The sequence below is a fragment of the Haemorhous mexicanus genome, chromosome 2 (genome assembly GCF_027477595.1).
Source record: "Haemorhous mexicanus isolate bHaeMex1 chromosome 2, bHaeMex1.pri, whole genome shotgun sequence".
Lineage (NCBI taxonomy): Eukaryota > Metazoa > Chordata > Aves > Passeriformes > Fringillidae > Haemorhous > Haemorhous mexicanus.
This window is the reverse complement of record NC_082342.1, coordinates 62109341-62128625: the sequence shown is the minus strand read 5'-3', so window position 1 is coordinate 62128625 and position 19285 is coordinate 62109341. Positions and strand designations below refer to the sequence as shown.

At 39.3% G+C, this 19285-nt stretch overlaps 1 protein-coding gene across 5 annotated transcripts in view; it reads right to left on the bottom strand.

Moving 5' to 3' along the window:
- Positions 1-1398: 1398 nt before the first annotated feature.
- ELF1 (E74 like ETS transcription factor 1) overlaps positions 1399-19285 on the bottom strand; it is an 87723-nt gene continuing 69836 nt past the window's right edge. For 4 of the 5 annotated variants that reach the window (XM_059839099.1, XM_059839100.1, XM_059839101.1 and 1 more), the window contains exons 6-9: positions 17230-17313; positions 14013-14205; positions 12457-12924; positions 1399-3086 (exon numbers count right to left, since the gene is read on the bottom strand). In XM_059839099.1, the coding sequence (XP_059695082.1) occupies positions 2471-3086; positions 12457-12924; positions 14013-14205; positions 17230-17313 (1361 nt within the window). In that variant the 3' untranslated portion in view covers positions 1399-2470. The remainder of the gene's footprint in view (positions 3087-12456; positions 12925-14012; positions 14206-17229; positions 17314-19285) is intronic. The other variant, XM_059839103.1, reaches the window with a different exon arrangement.

The window sequence follows — 19285 nt, the reverse complement described above, 5'->3', positions numbered from 1 at the left end:
TTTTGTTTGGCTGCTGCCACAGGCACAAAGGCAGCTGTGACAGGGGAGGGGTTGCTCAAACTCCCAATGTGAGCTCTCATTTTATGATTTACTTGAGCTTCTCCATTCCTTTGCCATATCAAAGAGAGTTCAAAGTACAGATCCACCCGGCTGGCGCACCGGAGCCCAAGGGATATGGGAAGGAGCGATTTCCATTTACTGTCTGTTACACAACAGTCTGCTGCTGGAGACCCATTACTGCTGCTGGAGATTCCTGCCACTTCTCCAACTGACATAAACTAAACTGACAAATCATTTTCCATGTGTAATAGCTGCATCTATGGCATGAAGTTTTGTTGTGAAGCTGTAACCTTATGGTGCAATTTCCCCCCCCCCACCCCTCACATTTCCAGTAAACATCAAAGCAACTTCCCTGTATTTAAAAACACTAATATCAGTCAAGCATTATCACTTCAGATTTTCTAGAATTCTGAAATACTTGTAGTATAAGAAAACATCCCTATTTTATAGTTTGATTTAAAAAAATAGCTTCCGTCAATCTAACACAGCCCTAGGGGTGAGGACTGTTACCAGATTTGCTTCCACAAAGCTTATCCACATTCCTGAAAATATTGCCAGCACTCCCCAGCTGCAGGGAGTGCTGCCAGATAAACAACCACCGGTGTGGGTATGACCAGCCTTCCTGTAAATGGGTGAGCTGCTGGGTTTGCAGGTGGAAGCCTGACTGCTAAGAGTCAGAGGGAAGAAACACTGAACTAACACGGCAGCTGTGGCAGAGAACTGTGTGTTCAATAGTGTGTAGAGTTCCTTCTGTCAAGCAGCAAGATCGTACTCTCTCTGCCACTCTTCTGCTCCTATTAGTTTTTCTAGTATTAGTGTTTAAAGTTATATTTAACCTTACCAACCAATCAATGAAACTCCAACATTAATTCAATCATAGAAAGTCATATTCCCTTTCATTTTATAGTGAAAGAATCATAATACCAGGCTAAATATTTATTATTAACTTACCCTCTGCCTAAACACTGCAACATGCAAGTTTTTGAAGCCCTAATTGTTTGGGCTGTCAGTTTTATCATACAAGCTACAACAACCTTTCTGAATTACACTCAGAATCTTGTGTTGTTTGTTTGTAACGTATGGGGAAGTGATGGAAAAGGAGTTAAAGTCCAGTTCTTGGATTTATCTCAACCTTCAGTTCAGTTACAAAAATATACATTACTCTTGTTTCAAAGGATATTCAAGTCTGTTCAGAAGTGATTTGTGAATTGCTCATGTTCCACCACAGACCCACTCTGACTAATCACCCTATCCTGTTTCTCACTGTATTTTACTTATTTATGATGATTGTCAAAACATTATTATAATTAAAAACATTTCAGAGTAAATACAGAAAAGTGTTTTTCCATTTGATTTATTTTCATAATAAACCAATTAAAAATACAAAAGAAGGACCCAAGGTTCAATGGGCTCCATCATTTAAAAATTTGTCTTTAAATACAAAGTCACTCAGTAATATGAATACATATAACATTAGACCTCTAAACATAACGATCTTATTGATCTTATTTGCATCTATCAAAAATTTGTATGGAAAAAAATTAGCTGAAAAAACTTCCCTGCAACATTGAATATACAGTATTTACAATCAAAACCAACAACTCCTAGCAGTATTAATCTCCAAAAACCTGCATAAATTGTATATATTTAATTTCCCTCCCCCCTTACAAAATAATCTGAAGTAGAAAGCAAGATTGTTAAGCTTCATTATTGCAAAATGGCATGAAACTTTTGCACCTGTAGTGATGCTGTTAGCTTCTGTAATTAAATATATCTGATGTTTTCATATAAAATATAGACGTGGCATTGTCCATATCTGGAATATATGTTTTGAGTACTCTCAATAGGAGTGTATATTCAATTTTGCACACACAAGAGCTTGTGCTGCAAAAGATACAAGAGGATACCTGGTTATCAAAGTCTAAAACTGATGTCATTCACTGATATGAAACAGATACTCGATCATAAAAATTCAAACACATGGAATGAAACTGTCTTACTAAAACTAACTGCTGCTTCCAAAGGTGATACACATACAGATTAAACAGAAAAGGTTACAATAACATTACTGCAATGTAACTCTGCAACAGACTGACAACAAAATAAGGGAAGTTTGAAACTTTGGCCAACAACCTCAGGAGAAAGTCTTCATAGCATAAAAAGCATGTTCCTTCATGCTTGTACTTTGAAAAATGAGTAATATATAATTTTATTTATATGATAACATTTAGCAATTAACAGAAAATCAAAATCCATCCTAAAGCATGAATTCTAAGAATTAACTGCAGAAATTTAGTAGCTTTGCAACATCATGCTTCAGAATAAAATAATATATACATAACTGAAAAGGTTCCATCACATTTATGAAAATAATCATCCACAGGGTCTTTTTTTTTTAATTATTTAATTATCAATACAAAGTGGGTTCCAATGGCTCATTTTCTTGCTTCACTTGCACGTTAGATGGGAAATTATTCGAACTGGACACCACCATCACAAATGGTTGCTGCTGGAATCTCTGCTCCGACTGCTCAGTATCTTCTACTTTGTCACTCTCCTCCTTCTCCTCTTCTTGTAGGCCACCCTGCTTCGTGTCAGGAGCTTTAATGACCGAAGTGATCACCGTGCCTGAGGGCTGAGACACCACCTGTGAGCTGCTGGGCGAGAACGTCACCACGGGGGTGGTGGAACTGAAGGATGGAGATGAAGCCATGTTGACTGTTCCATTGCAAATTGTCTGCACGCTGCTGGTGAGCACCTGCTGAACTTGTGCTGGGCTCAGCACAATCGAGGAAGGAGGTGAGACTGGCTTCTGAGACTGTAGCATGATGTTTTCTTTAAGAACCGTCATGGGCTGGGAAGTAGGAATGGCTTGTAAAATGAATTTCTGTGCTGTTGTTACTGAGGCTGGATCTGTGCTGGCTATCACTGTAGTAAGAGGCACTGTCTGGAGTGTTACAGTATGCAGCTGCTGATTTCCAGGAGAAACAACCACTGGAACCTGGGTTGGAGTCTGCAAAGTCCTGCTAAGATTAGAGAAGATTATTGTGTCAGAACATTTCCATGCTGAATTTTGAAAAAATAATGATAGATTTACTACAGAAAAAAACATTTGGCATCATAAACATTTCATTTACCCAACATTTCCAAAAGAGGTAGTAGAATCTCTCCTAAGAAAACAAGAACTGGACCTGACGCCTCAATTCAGCAAGATGATTCCCAAAGTAAAGGTACCTCACATGAACAATACTGCCATCACCAAGCTGAACAGCCTGCCTTTGAGACATTCAGTGGTTCATCAGGAAACCTAGAATCACATCCAAGACCTCCACCTCAAGCACTGACCAGCATCAAAAGCACAACCCACTAGAGATCTGCCATCAGTTTCAAAAATTATGCCAAGTAATTAATAAACCACAAGCCTAAATAATTTGTAAGTCAGGCCTTGATTGTCCTGACATCCAATATACATTTAACTGTATTCAAAAGTATCCACATGGTAGCAGTGTCTGGGCACAAGCTTGCCACACTTCCAGAACACAGAGTTCTCTGTCTATCAGGCTCACATACACCTTCTGGTAAAACAACTGATTAGAATCTGCTTTCAAAACATCATTTTAAGTTAGGAGTGATTCCATCTTTTGCAGGCTAACAGACTTGGGTACCATGTGACTGTCAATAGATGTAGAGCTCTGGGGACAACATTAGAGGATTAAGAACTGTATTGCTGGAGTACACAGCTACTGCAGTGCACAGTGGTTACTTAAATGTGGCAATACACTCCAGTCACACAAATTAACACAAAACAAAACTCCCAGAAAACATAAATGGTTACCAGGGGAGGGAGAGAGGAAGGGAAGGGTAACTGCTGTGAGACCCTGACACAGCTTGTTCCATGCCACCGTGCCATGCTGTCTTTGGCAATCTTTCTTTCCTTCTGTTTGTCATGCAGAGTTCTCTTCAATCTTCCTGCTTCTCTTCAATGTTTAGTCCTGCCTGGCCTCCTCCCCCTTTTCAGTCTTAAGCTCTCCCTTGTGTTTTCTCAAAAATAAAAAAAATAACTATCTCCACCTCCAAGTTTATTTCTATGCCTGCTGCAATCACTTTAGATGGAAAGCAATTGACTGTCAACATTCTTACTTTCATGTCCATGCACAATATTGCCTGCTCTTCTTTCTGAAGACTGGAGCTCAGGTATGCTGTTGCCTGCCATACATCAACCGTGAAATGTCCTCTGTTCTACACTCCTTCTACCCATACAGAATTCATTTTTCACAGTTTTCTGTCAGTCTACATTTCAACATTTAGCCACTGACCAGTCCAATCTAATTCAGCATATTCAAATCTTCCATTTAAAACCATACTCTGGCTACCACAGTGCACCAAAAAGCTTACCAAAGCAGGATTTAGGTGGTACTGAAGCTATGGGACTATGTGGATGCAGATGCTGCTGCTGGTCATAGTCCAACTGCACAGGGAGCTGCATTCCCCCCTCCTTAGTGCAGCAGCGGAGACAAATGCAGGAATATATGTAGAAGGTTTCTCATGTCCCACTCAGCACAGTCCTCTGGGAAAGGCCTCTAGCTGAGCTCCAAAGACTGCTCCAGCAAGAGCAGACCCAGTAACCCTGCTGGTATCAGGCTCAAAGCGCATGGGTGCTTCCCTGAGCATCCTCCAGCTGCCAGTCCTTCCTGCAGGCAATCTTTTCCCCAGATCACATAGGGCTTGGTACTACAAGAAACAAAATTTCCATCTGTAACTTTCTCTTCCTTCCAAGAAAGGGGAGTACAGTTGCAGTACCCAGCAATGCTGCTACAGCAAACGAAATCCAAATCCTTGCCAATGAGGCACCCACGCAGGTCTCATCACAGCAGCCATCATAACCATGAAACAAAATTTGATATGACTGACACCAGAGTCAATCTTGAGCTCCTTTTTCACACAACAGAAGAAGTTCATGGAAATGGGCCAGGTTGAAGGTGAAGCACCAGCTAGAGTAATTGCTTCTTTCTTTCAAACTTCTAGAGAACTTGGTGCTGGGACAGCAAATACCAACAACCAAGCCTAAAGCGCAAGGCTCAGAATGACATTACTGAGGCTCATACCAAGTCTCCTAAGGGTTATCCGTGCTAACTATTCTTTTCCCCCAGCAATTCCCCTGGGACCTTGACAGAAAAGTCACTAATATCTGTGTCAGAAGTAGCAATGGGATGAGGGCATCCACTAGGTTCTTTAAAAAATAAAAAACCCCAAAATATCTACAGTTAAATAAACTTGCAATAAAATCAAAATGTCAGACAGGTACAGCTCAACCCAGCAAAGTCTACAGAAACCAGCGATGCAAGTGGAACAGCTATGAAGGAGAGATGGCTGACACTTGCCATTAGAAAAGCATCAAAAGTATCAGAATAGATACCAAGGCAGTTCTTTAATCCATGAAGAAACCTACCTGAGTTTGAAGGATTAAGAACAACACAACAGCTGCAATTTTGAAAGCAGGGGCTAAAGCTGCTAGCCTGTGCCAGTATGCCCTCCAAGTATTATCTTGAAGCTATTTCCTTGTTCTGTAGTTGTTTTGTAAAAATAAAAGCTGCTAGCTGCCAAGTGGCTTTGAAGGATGAGCTCAAAATGTGTGAACTGCATCTAATCAATGTAGGTATCTGCAAAGCACTAGGAGCAACAGCTCTGAGAGACGAAACCAGACCTCTTGTCTCAGAACACTCTAATTAGTATTTGCATTTAATTTTATTTCATTTTATTTCTCTTGAAAGGCAGTCCCATGCCTGAGGTTTACTCCAGATGTGTTGTCTTCTCCATCAGCCAAGATACAAATATACGGTACACGTATATATCAACCTGTGCGTACACATATATGCATACACACATGGGGTGTGCTTGCTACCTACCTGCAGCAGGTAGCTGTACAAGCACATCATAAATATTTATTTATGCTAATGACAGCAAAGCAAGACATTTGCCTTAGTTGTTAAACCTGATTACTAACTAAAAATCTATCTTCCTAAACTATTTGCTTTGTACACAATTGAAAAAGATACAGCTTGGTTAATCATTTTGTCTGTTTTACAAAAAAAAAAAAAAACACACAATAATTAAGGTGATTTATTAACACTGGGCTACACCATTTTAGGTGCTTTTAAGTCTATATTTTGCTATGTTTCTGAATTTCACTGGCATTTTGCTAACAGCCTTTCTTGTCTAAGGTACAAATCTTTTGGGTGATTATTTTTAAAGTTGCTGCTGAGATTTCAAAAAGAACACGAACATTGAGCAACAGCAATGGAAAGGAAATTCTGCCATAAAACAATTTGATTACAACTGAGAAAAGAATGACAAAAATTCTGAAGTCATTTTAGCATGGCAGAAAATTATCATCTATTTCTTGGGCCATTTTTTACTGTTAATGGCCTAGAATTGTGCAATATCTTATTAGCTCATCAAGAGATAAATAGTGACAGACAAGAAAAACAAGTTTATTCATGGTAATTTTTGTGAAATGTATGAGATGGAAAAGATACTAAAAATATTGAAGCTGCAAGCCAAGGTAAACCAAGTATTTCACAGCACACTAATAAAATATAACAAAGCAATATCAAGACATACATAGAGAGAGGTAAGAGAGGACAGAAGCAGGGGACTCAACTCTCAATGTGTCCTTTTTACTGAACCACAAAGTCTAACAGTCTTCTTCCCAGAATTTTTCAAAACTGCACAATCACCTGAATTAAAACTCAGGAACTTTGCTGCTAATAGAGCTGCAGAACCTCCACCTCTTTCAGCACTGCCAAAGACATGGAAAGAGATATCCTATGGATATCTTCTTATTGTGCAGAAACAAAATTAATCAAAATGAATTAGCGTTATCTAATTAATTAGATGACACTATAGTCCTTTCTGTCAACAAGCAGCCACCTTCTTGCATATCTCAGAAATTAAATCAGAAGTAGGCTTAAGAAAAGGTTGTCTTCAGCTGCAGGAAAATCAAAATGTTTGGTTATAAGCAAAGTCTTTGCTGTGATAGAAGTTGTCCATATTGGAAATGCATTTTGAGAAACACACCCTGTTGTAAACTAAATCACAGTTTCTTGTAGAAGCCCACTGAGACCACAGTCTATTTCTGACCACCACCTCCCTCAGAAAAGACATTTTTCTCACCAGCCTGAAAACCTGGATTGCAGTTAAGCCTTCACCAAAGAGATTACAGAGATGAGCTCTTTGTAACAGTCCCATTGCCCTTCCTTTGGGGAAGGCTATGGCAGCAGTGAGCCAGATCCAACAATACCTACTAGTCAGTGTGCTGGAGAGCTTTTAGAACTTGCCTTTGGAGCAATGACAGAAGACTGCTGCCTAACTACAAACAGAAGCAAAGCACGTGCACTGATAGTGGCCAATCAAAGGAAGGTCTTCAGAAGCTTTCTGAAGTCTAGCCAGCAAGTCTACAGCTGGCATCATCCTCTTTTGCCCATGTTCCCCATCAAGTCCCAGAGAGACCTAGGGAGCCCTTTTCCAAGACTTACATATGTTGTTGTATTGCCCTAAATAGTTTATTTAGTTGTTGTTTGCACTGGGTGATGGGAATTCTTTACTAAGTATGTTAGGTCACGTGGATGGGTTTTTTCCCTCCCTCATCACACGGTCTCCCCCTCACACACCCCCCCTGTTATACACACCTGGTGATCTGTCCAATGGGTACCTCTCCCTTCACCCCTCCCCAATGGCATCCCATTGGCCGCGGTCCTCTCTCCCCCGCCCCCATCCCCTAGGGTATAAAACCTCCTGTGTGAGAGTCCCACGTGCTCTTTTCTACCTGGGGAGTTGTCATCACCTGAGTGTCTTGCCACCAAGCCAATAAACAAGATACTTGCACCCACGTGGAGAAGAACACCTCTCATCTTTTACTTTCATCTATGTGGGTCCATGTGGGCTAGAGTCTTAGCTAGCCGGATTTGGGCTCATATAAGGCCCAGGAAAACCACGGAATACTGCAATATGTGAAGGTTTTTATTCAGGAGACCTATAGAAATGGCACAGGAGTGATGGGCTACAATGCTCCCTGACATCATGCAGATGGGACTCTTGCACTTATTCAAGAAAAAGGGTCTGAAAGCAGATGGCCAATGCAAAGTCTCAGAAGAACAGTGCCAGACTGATTCCCTGTGTCTGTGGGGTTATGTGAGCTCGAGCAAAGCCAATAGAGATAGGGTGTGAAGGATGATTACAGAAAATAATGCTGATGTTCACTGTGCAACTTACACAAGACAATGCCTATATAAGGTATGAGATTAAGACACTTCATTTGATATAGCAGCTGTAATCACATTTTCAGAGTTGATAAACTCCAGCTAGACAATTCTTTTTTTTTTTCCAGCATCAGCATTGCTGCAGTCAGACCACCAAAGCATCACAGCCTGGACACAGAAACAGATTATGGAACAGCAGAAAGCATGTGTTTGCTTGGGTACACATGGCTTTCAAAGGCAATTGACTCTGCTTACTGGGACCAGTACACGGTGTTGGTGAATTCTTGGCTTCATCGCTGTTCTTACTTAGAACGTTCACACCCTGAAAAAACACGATTCACGTTCAGCTACTTCCTTCCCCTTCTTGAATCAGGATCCTGTCACTGCAGTCCATGCTTGTGTAGAAGCAATGTTTAGAAGTAATGTTGTAACTTGAAGGTTGCAAAAAGATCAAGATGAAAACTGTGGTTGATTCATCCTGTCGAGGTTCTCCCATTCAGAAGTGAACACAGAAAGCATATCCCATTGGTCCTCTGTGGCCTGTATTAGCCTTCCCCCAGTTACAGAACTGAGTCAGGATTCTGGTCTTCTAATGTGCTCTGTCCAAGCCACAGTGACAACTTGCAAGTACAGAAAGGAAACAGCAAGCTGAATTTTGACAGAAACAGATTAAAACTTGAAATGCTACAACATTGCATAGGGTTTGTCAGAAGTCAGCTAATTGCAAGTTTCTTGGCATATAGAGCTGCCAGCTAGAAGGTTCAGCCATGTCCCATACAGCCAGTAACAGAGACAGACATATAAGTTAAAATGACTCCCTATATGATAGTCTCTGAACTGTAAGTAACATAAGAATTACTTTTTACTCCATCTTAAATGACTACTACTCTAGATTAAACGTAAATGAAAATGCATCTCTCTTTATTTGCAGTCCTCATCATTTAAGGGAGAAATTTACTTCTCCAAACATGGGCACCTTTCAGGCCTGTAGGATACCCTAGGCAAGGTAAATCGTGAGCCAAACAGGAGAGGTGCACTTTCTGCAGCAACAGAAAGGATGCCCTTTAATGCTCAGAATGAGTCAATGTACACAGAGCTGAATCCCAGGCCAGTGCCTCCTAATTCCAAGGCAAAACACAATTACTCCAATAATCCAGGTATTCTGGTTTACCTGTGTCCATTATTCTAGTTTAAACAGAATAATTTTACGAGCACGAAATTCAAATAAACCTTTTCTTCCTCATAAAAGCTGGCTCATCTGAAAAAGTAAGCAATAAAATGCTCATCCAGAGAGGTGTTTTTGGTTTTGTCTTCTCACTGGAAACATGTGGTGCCAAACTCAGTTGCACACTGGAGTCTGCAGTTACTGTGCCTGCATACACCGAGCCAGAACAGTTAGACCTGCAGAAGAGCAGTGTGTTTACAATTCCAAATATTCCCACTGGGGATACTAGATGTTTTCCTCAGTCAGCAAAACCCAGTTTGCTTGACCTGACCCTGCTCTTGCCCTGTTTCCCAAGCCTCAGTTAGCACATCACAGCCTTTCTGTTTAAGCACTGGGGCTGAAAAAGAGACTTTTATCCTTTGGAAGTAACACTTCTCCTTGTCTCCCTTTCATAGAGAAGCACCAAGACTTCTCCAAAAGCACATCAAAAGCCATCCAAAAGCCAAGACCTTTCCACTTCAGAGTAAGATACAAGCTTTGTGCAGCTATAAATGAAGTCATTGCCTGTCTCATGAAGAGCCAACCACAGATTTACATCAACATGCCCATTCCTTTGAGAATTGCCAAGAGGCCTTGGGGAACTTGGGCTGCAACACTCTCCCAGTGATGCTTTGGGAGTGGTCTGTACCAGGCAGTGCTGCCTAGTGCAGGACAGGGATGATGACACAATCACTTCACAACAATCTTCAAATATGATTCTTTTACCAAGAACCTTAGCAGAGAAGATACTCAAACATTCTCTGAAGGCTATGGTTAAGTGTTTAGAAACCAGTTGTTTTGACCTCAAAGATGCTCAGTATTTTCTCTACTATTTTTTCCTTCTCACAACAGAACAGAAACAAATTGCTGCAGAGGGAAAAACATTTATTTCCATGAAGAAGAGAGATGAATATTTACATAAGTAAAACTTTAAAAACTAAATTGCATAAGACAAATAATATGGGTTCAAGATGTTCACGCTTCAGGACAGAGCCCAACCATTAACTGGCATGCATAGGAAAACCTTTTGAGGATCATTACCAGATCCTGGTTGCTGTTTTGCCCAAATGATCTTGACTATTTACACGCCCCAGCCACTGAACAGCAACTGGCAACCAAAGCTGCTATTTGTCCTCATGCTTCCCACACTATAAAGTGGCTCTCACAACAACCCCACACACTGTGTGCATATATATCAGGTTTGTCAGTTCTTAGTCTACAATGGCAGTCATACCTCCTGTACATTTTCAAATCAGGCAGACCATTCATTTCAACCCTTACAGAAGCCCTGCTGCAACAATTCTGAATGTGTACATTTATCCGCCTACGATTTACAGCTGTCTGAACAAACTGTTGTTTCAGCCTTATTATAAAACAAGACCTAAAACATATGCTCTGAAAAATGTTCAGTATGCCATTCTACCTCAACTAACTATTTGAAGCTTGCCTTTTGAAGCTGAGCAGAAATATATCTGTCATAAGTTGTATTTTGAGAGCCTGAAATGGGCAGTGTCTATTGCACAGGACTCATCAGCATCTATTTTGCAGCTTGTCCCAACTTGGTTAAAAGCACACCAAAAACGTCTGGATTGTAATTTTTATTTTCACTCTAACTGCTCAGACCCTTTAGTATAAACTTTGTTAATCAGCAGTACTTCTCTACCATTCTGAAAAGGTTTGATGCTTCTGTTTGAACTCCTTCACTTTGTCATCTTGGCTAAGTACAGTTAGAGACTTCATGGAATAATGTTCTCGTTAAAAACAATGGGTGTGAACGAACATAATACAGAATTCTAAGGATTTAAGGCTTCTGTTTCATCTGAGCTTCACACATGTATCATCTCTACTATTTTTTTCCCTTGGCTTATTACCCAGGGTCTGACTGGGAAATACTGTAATGCAGTAATTGATGTCATAATGTCACTGAATAGTTTTCCAAACATTTGGCTGGACTTGCCTGCCTTAGTATCTGTAAGCATCTGAAGTATCTGTAAGACTTCTGTTTGTTGTTACCATTCCTTATAACATCTATACTACTGATATTGTTTGTGATCCAGAATCTAGGGTAGGTCTAGCCTAGAGCTATTTAATTCTGCCAATTGCTGAACTTTCCCCCTATACATGTTTAGTATTATTGTTCTGCTGACTTATATGGTTCAATATAGCCTCAATTATGTCTGCACTCCCTTCCTTTTACTATGTTGCCCTTGTCCATTTTTACAAGTACATCCTGCTACCAAGGGGTAAGTGCAAAAGAGTCATGATGCTTAAGTGCTGTGTAGTGTCAGCCAGCTGACTCACAGATGAAGCATGGAAGCATGACTGGCTCCCAAATGTCTACAGATGCACAACTCCCAAAGGATTAGTCTGTTAATTGTTTCCTACATTTGGAAGAACTTGTTCTTGTAACAGCAGCAAAATGCAAAAGCAGATAATATGGAGCTTTTCCTTGTAACTGAGGACAATACAAAAGATGCAAAAGATGACAAAAATTCTTACAAATAAAAATTAAGAAGCAAGAAGGAAAATAATTTTGAAGGTGTCATGCAAACAAACTATGTATAATTCAAAAGCAAGGACATCAGTGTAAAAGCAGACATGAAAACAGAGCTTCTGCTGTGGGACAGAACTGACAATGTCAGTTTTAAAGAGAAGTTGTATATTTTTTCCTTATTAAATGATATGCATCAAGCCTAACACCATAGAAAAAGATGAGCTTCCCTCCACCATAGTCAAGTACAGTTATATGTGTACCTGTCATATTATGCTGCAGTAACTCTAAATTCCTAGGATGAGCCACAAAGACATCATATCACTTCAACCAAACTGGAAGACTAGCATTTCTTGGAAGCAAAACAAAGAATCAAGTTTATCTAGCCATTATCCAGTGAGTATATTATCATTCAAATATTTATTTTCTGTACATTTTCTTACCTTATATTCTGAACTGAGGAATTTAACGATTCATCTGGAACATTACTGGTTACAGCTGCTTGTCCTTCTGTGAGGGGCTGCAATGGCTGCATTACATGAACTGTCCGAAAAAGCTGAGCAGGTTGTACTGGCTGTGGAGATTGCATTGTCCTCAAAACTTCTGAACTCAAGCCAGGTGTCTGCTGCTGTACAACTTCTACTTGCTCCTTCAGCTTAGCAGCCTTCGAGTTTCCTGTTTTTACCACTGAGGCTGATCCTCCCTTTGCTCCTGCGTTCGCTGACGCTCTAGTTCTGCTTGGTTGGTTTCTGTTGGCCACAGCAGGTGAGAGCAGAGTTGAATCTGATGATTCAGTGCTAGGGCTGGCATCTTCATCATCAATATAGATGAGATCTTTTGGCATGTCTTTAAATTGATACACCAGGCGCTGACCTTCTACTTTAGCAAGGATTCCCCTTTGGTAGTAGTATCTGTTTAAAGTGCACACACATCAAGTTACACAGGTTTTCTGACAAAAACAAAACAAAGCAACAAAGCTCCCAGAAAATAAACACAGCACAAACAAGTCAAAAAACTTTTATGTGTCTAGTTTCTTCATTATAAAAAGTGGCCAAATTAGTAGTGTACTTTTTTCCTCAAACAACTTTTATTTTACTGGTATTTCATGCCACCTTTTAACTTCAACTTGGATAACTCTGAGGAGAAAGAAAAGAACTCCATGACTTGGCAGATCTGCTATCAACTCACACTTTGTAAAAAGTTGCATGAAACTTTCAATTCTCCTTTTGACTCCTACAGTTCTTTCAGTAATCTGAATTCCTGTTTATTCACCAGTGAGCACAGGCAGACATTTTAGCTACAACAAAGCAAGGGGAACAGGACAGGAGAGTACTATTTCTGTTATATTTACAAGTTAGTAGGACAACTTGAAATTATGCACACCAAGGTGAGGGGAAATGAAAAGAAATGCATATGGCTCAATTGGACAATTATCAATCAGCTGGTAAGACTGAAGCTCCATGGTTGTCTACTTATTTTGCACAGTTTTTTATGTATGAGAAAACTCCCAGCCTGACAGGCAGTGCCACATGATTCTATGTTTTAGAACTGTCTGTACACACAAGTTCAGAGAAGTGAAACAAAAACTGAATTCTAAAACTGTATTTTCCATTGGGGATGGAATTGTGGGCAACAAGTAGAAATATCTTAATGAATACATATGAATGTTGGCAAAGTTTTTATGAAAATAGATTGAAATTTTATGTAAAAGGTTTGCCCCACTTGAAATCTTTAGTCTCTTACTTATCTGTGTCTGACTGTGAAGATGAAGTTTTGCAGCACTACTGAAAAACGTCTATGCTGAAACTGAAGGTGACTGACTTAGAATTGAGGTTAGTGGGTGTTAATTTTAGTTAGCTAATTTATTTTGCTGAAATAACATTTTCATTTCCCAAACTAACAGAATACTACATTTTTGTGTTATTCAAATTAGATGAGGCATTTAATGAATACAAACATTAAAGCAACAAAAACAATCTACTATTAAAAATGCACATACCTGAGAGCTCTACCCATTGTTTCATAATTCATGTCAGGTTTGTTTTTGTGTTTTCCCCACAACCTGGACACAGCTTTGGAATCTACCAGTTTGAAAATGCCCTTCTCTCTTTGAGTCCATTTGATATATTTAGGACACGTAGCTTTGTCCTGGAGCAGTGCTAGTAAGAACTCCCAGAGATAAATTGTATTTCCTAGAATAAAAGAATTTCAGAAACGAAACAAAAACAAAATAAAACAAAACAAAGAAAAAAAAGAAGAAAGAAAAAGAAGTTATTTGGCCATATTTTATTAATGATGCATATAATCTTAAAATTAAAAAGCTCATATCTCTACAAAACACATTATAATATATCATCAAGACTAGGAAATAGTAATGGAAGGGCATGGGAAGGGAAATTATTATAATCTTGTGAGTTATCATAATCTAGGTGTCCAAATACCCCAGCCACTCGGTAACCTACAGCCAATGTGGGACCACCAACATTAGACAGCATTAATCACCCATGTGCCCATTTCCCTGCTGCCTAATCCAGTTACAGAAGCAGTCACTATTGCTTTACCTTGAAAAGGAACATGTTCAGTTCTACCCCCTAAAAATGCTGGAAATTAAGCTGCTGCTTAGATGCTTTGCTGAATCGAGGTGAGTGTTATAATCCTTTAAAAGGCTAAACAAAATCCTTGTCATTAACAATGAGATTTATGCGGGGCAATCAGTGATATATGCTGAGGCAGGCAAACCTTCAACAACAAAGTACAGAAAAAGGTAAATATTTTTTAATCCAGTGTGTGCTTGTGCATGCTGGTAGACAACATTCAAATTTCATTTTACAAACAAGTGGGGACAAACACTTTTATATGAAAATCCATCACATCTGTTCAGTGTTTGCCACATATAAAGAAAGAGTATTAAAATCACAGATGGTGAATTCTTAAAACTAGCACAAAATTTGCATTTTTTTTTCCCAAAACCACATTTAAGGAGTCTAAATTCATGCAACTAATGAGACCCTTTTTTTCCTTGTTGTTTTTTAGGCTTTTGGTGTTTGATGTTCTTTTGGGAATCTGAAGCTGCACATAAGCTTCTTAGTAGTTAGTCTGAGAAAGCAAGAAAAAACTTCTTGTATCACCTCCCACAAGTAGCTGTGCAAAAACAGCAAGGATGGCATGTGCTGAAGTTTCACAAAAAAATGATGCCCAGCAGATCAGAAGGTGACAGGATCACTTTTCATAGCTTCAATTTAGCCCAGCAGATTTTTTCAACTTTACGACCATCAGTCTGAACCTTATTCCCAATAAGAGATCTCTTAAAAATTGAAATTCCTGTAATACTATATTATAAACTATATTTAGCAAATATTCATCAAAGTCATCAGCACTGCCTATACAAAAATGTTAGCAGCTCCTTCAGCAGGTGGAAGCTTGAAAAATGAGCATTCCTAGAGAAAAAACACTGCCTTTGCAACAAATGTCTCCCAGCTTACATAAACCAGCCTCCCAGCCCTCAGATACCCCAAAAGCAAAACCAGACTGTTTTAGGCAAGACACAATGTCAGGCAGGAGTGAGAGCATTCCCAGCCATTTACCACCTAATCCAGGGTGTTTTTACTGTAGTCTAGACTAAAAATGCTCAACTGCATCAAGGCAACCTGAAAATTTGTCACTGCTCAGCCACTAAAAATCACTGTGAAGAAGACCGGCTGCAAAAAACAGGTTTGCTTTACTTACAGGCAGAATATTTAACCTCCTCTGAGTCACAGCAGAAAAAGAAATATGTGGAAAATTCAGTTTTCTCTATGCATCGTATTATGTAATTGTATGGAGAGCTTGTAATTTTAGCATATAAATTCGCCCTAGGTAACAGACAGGCAGCTCTTGTGATTTTCTAGCTGCTTCCCTGCCATGGATGGTAGTATTACTATGCTTTTTACTTCGATTTTGTGTTCCTAAAAATGCAAAACAAATGGGTTTCATAACAAGCAGTGGTTTGAGGCAACATGCTCCATTTTATTCCCTTCAGAATTAGCAACTTTGTAACAATGGATAAACGTGAATTATGGAGTATCCTTGCTATCATCGACAGAACTATTAGACTCTTCCGCCTTTTCATTTTGTGGCTAGCTGCTTCCACATTTTCTAAAATTTCATCTGAGCACCATTTGGATGTTCCTCTGATACTCCTTTTGTTTTTATATAAAAATCAGGTTTTAATTTAAAAAAAATGCAACAATGCATGTTTAAAATTGATGGTATTAAGATACAAAATATTTATTGATTGCCAACAGGTTTTTCTTCCTATTATTGCAGAAAATGCTTCTTCAAAAGGAAAAAAACCCCGACATACTCATTTGTCAGAATAGAGATTTTTCTGACCTCAAGAGTGTGGCATTCTTTTGCCACCAGTGTCCAGGACTAGCTAGGCTGCTGTCCTGGCAAGTACTGCATACATGCAAGCACATCTGTCACATGCAGCAGGTCCTTGTGACACAGGGGAGGCTCATTTCCAGCTCCCACTCAGGGCAGCACAGCTCGCTGGGGCTAGGAATCAGCCTTCCCTTCTAACACCAGCCTGGGCACGGGTACAGCATTGGACCCCACAGCAAATCAACCCTTTGTCAAAGCTGTTGACAAAACTCAAAGGCACTACTGAACACTTCAGGCTGAGAAATTATTTATTGTATGTTATGTGGCATTTATTTTTATTTCTACCTTTTCAACACAGAAGGAATGAAAGTATCAAACCCCCAAGTTTTCTGCCCAAGTGTTCAAGCTGTGCTATAGCTTTTTTCAAAATTCAGGACTTGGTACTTCCTGCTGCCAACTGGCAGGCTTGGTTAGCCTCATGCAGAATTAGACACATACAGATGGAACACATTTGCAAAGATCATCTGTCAAAATAACCACAGCCTAAGAAGCATTAATATAATGCAAAGCACTCCCCAAGACTTCACTCAAAACACAGCAAACTCTGCAGGGATGTTGAAGAGTTTCCAAGAACCCTTGCAACTAAAGTGACAAATATATTATTCTCCCAAGGAACTGAGTATTTCACCAAGAAAACTCATGTGCTCATCTTTTCCTTGCCTTGAGATGTTAACCACCCCAGAACACAAGACTTATGTTTGCATCACAAGTGAACTGGTAAATTTTTTTATTTTTACAGATCACTCAGAAACTATGTTCTCCTAAACATTTTGGTGACAACTATTTGGACTTACCCTTTCCATCTTTGTTTTTCTTTTTCACAGATATGTTTGGAGTTGTAGTAGGGGACTCAGAACGAGATGGTTTTGGTTTCTTCCCTGAAATAAATCATCAGTAAGTCAACTGCAGCTAAAAAAAGAAAAAGGAAAAAAAAAAAAAAACAGCCCTAAAAAGGGAAGAGATTTGTTTCTCCAATTCAAAAAAGATTAAATTTCTACTAAGTTGGGAACTTAGTTCTTTGCTGAACTTCTTTCTCTATGGCAGGATGGACCACCTACGCTCTTACTGTACTTCTAAAAAAGGATTACCCTATGCACTTTCCTGAAGTCCATGTACATTGGAAATTTCTGTGTCTATTTAGGTACTCTTAAGAGCACTTGAAACAGACAAGAAGAGAAAAATAAGCTATTAACTATGTGTAAGGACTAAAACAGGAAAAGCTAGATAAAATACAGAGCACTGTCATGTTCACTCACTGCCAAAATGGAAGGTAGGGACAGAACAAGCTTGTCTCCTTGTTTAATCTATTGCAAGTACACTGACAGCAGCAAACTACACTGTCATATGAAACAAACATTTTTTTTGTCCTATTGTCTTTTACACCACTTTTACAGTGGCTGCAGGTAAAGGGAAGTCATTTGTTTATGAAAATCAGAAGAAACAGTAACAGGCTCTGAAAAAACACCAGATTTTAAAGTCATAAGCATGGTGACTCTCTGGTGAGGAAGACTAAAAGGAAGAAGTTACTTAAAACTGACTACAAAAATGAAGAGCACTCATTTGAAAATGTTGAGAAATCAACTACTGACACAAAAGGGAACAAAAAAGCCATTGAAATATTTTTCAATATAAAACCTTGAACCTATTCTTCTATTAGTTCTCATTCCCTGCAATGGCAGCTTTTACAGGTGATGTAATTAATCAGAAACATTCAGAACTTTCTTATGAAATAAGAATTTATCTTACCAGATATCGCAGTGACCCTTTACTACACTGACATTACTTATTGTTACCTGTAATCTTTTGAGAGGTAGAATAGAGTAAGCATTCACAAGATTCAGAGAAACATATTTCTAGTTCAGATAGAACACTGCTATAGTTAAAAATCTAAACTATTTTTTTTCCTGTACTTATTGCACTTCAAAAGAGTTGATGTTCTAAAGAGGCAAGACCAAAAGGTCTGTGCAATCCCATACACTCTAACTTTCCAGTTTTGGTTTTGTTTTGAGGGGCTGTTTTAGTAAGGAAACAGCTCTGTGCAGAGTGAGGGAGCATTTTCACTAGCTCTGAAAAAATACCCAACAGCTCAGTGCCAGCCTGCACTATTTCCTTCACCTTAAACTTCCAGAGAAATCATAAGAAACTTTGACTTAAGCACTCACTTTTTGGCATTAGCAATCTTGCTAAGTCCATCTTTATACCTCTGTTTTTTTGGGTTTTTTTTTTGACAGTGCATGGGGGAGGAGAGGAGGAGAGGCATGGGATAGCTAGTTGAGAGAGCTATAGTGAGTAAATGAAACCTCTAATTTTCTTGCTTTCATCCAGACAGGATTCATGACTGAGAACAGGACAAAAATGACACCCACTGTTTTGGCCAGTAATGTCCTTGATTTAAAGAAGGTAGGAGGGAGGAAAACCCACAACATTGTTTTCTTAATATATGGTGACATGAAAGAATAAAGAACTACTGGAGTACATTTTTAGCAGCTTTTCTTCACTCACCACTGCAGGTTGCAGAAATGTCTGTTTCACCTAAAATGTCCTAGATGAAGTCACTCGCAAGGATGAGCTTCTAACACACAAGAAGCCCCTCAGGGTAACTTTGGCTAAGTGCTTTCCCGTTAGAGCTGGGAAGACTGTTGTCTCATTTCCCCTCTTGAACAGGTGCAAATGCAGCCATCAATGAGTAGGGCGTGTTATTTTGATATCACTAATTTAGACATTATGTCTAAATGAGTTCAGTTCTTAAAAGGAAATGAAGTGGATTAGAGCTCAATTAGGTCAGAACAGAACTACACCTAGTCAGCTTCAGGAAACTTAAGTACTGATCCCATATAATTTATGCACTTC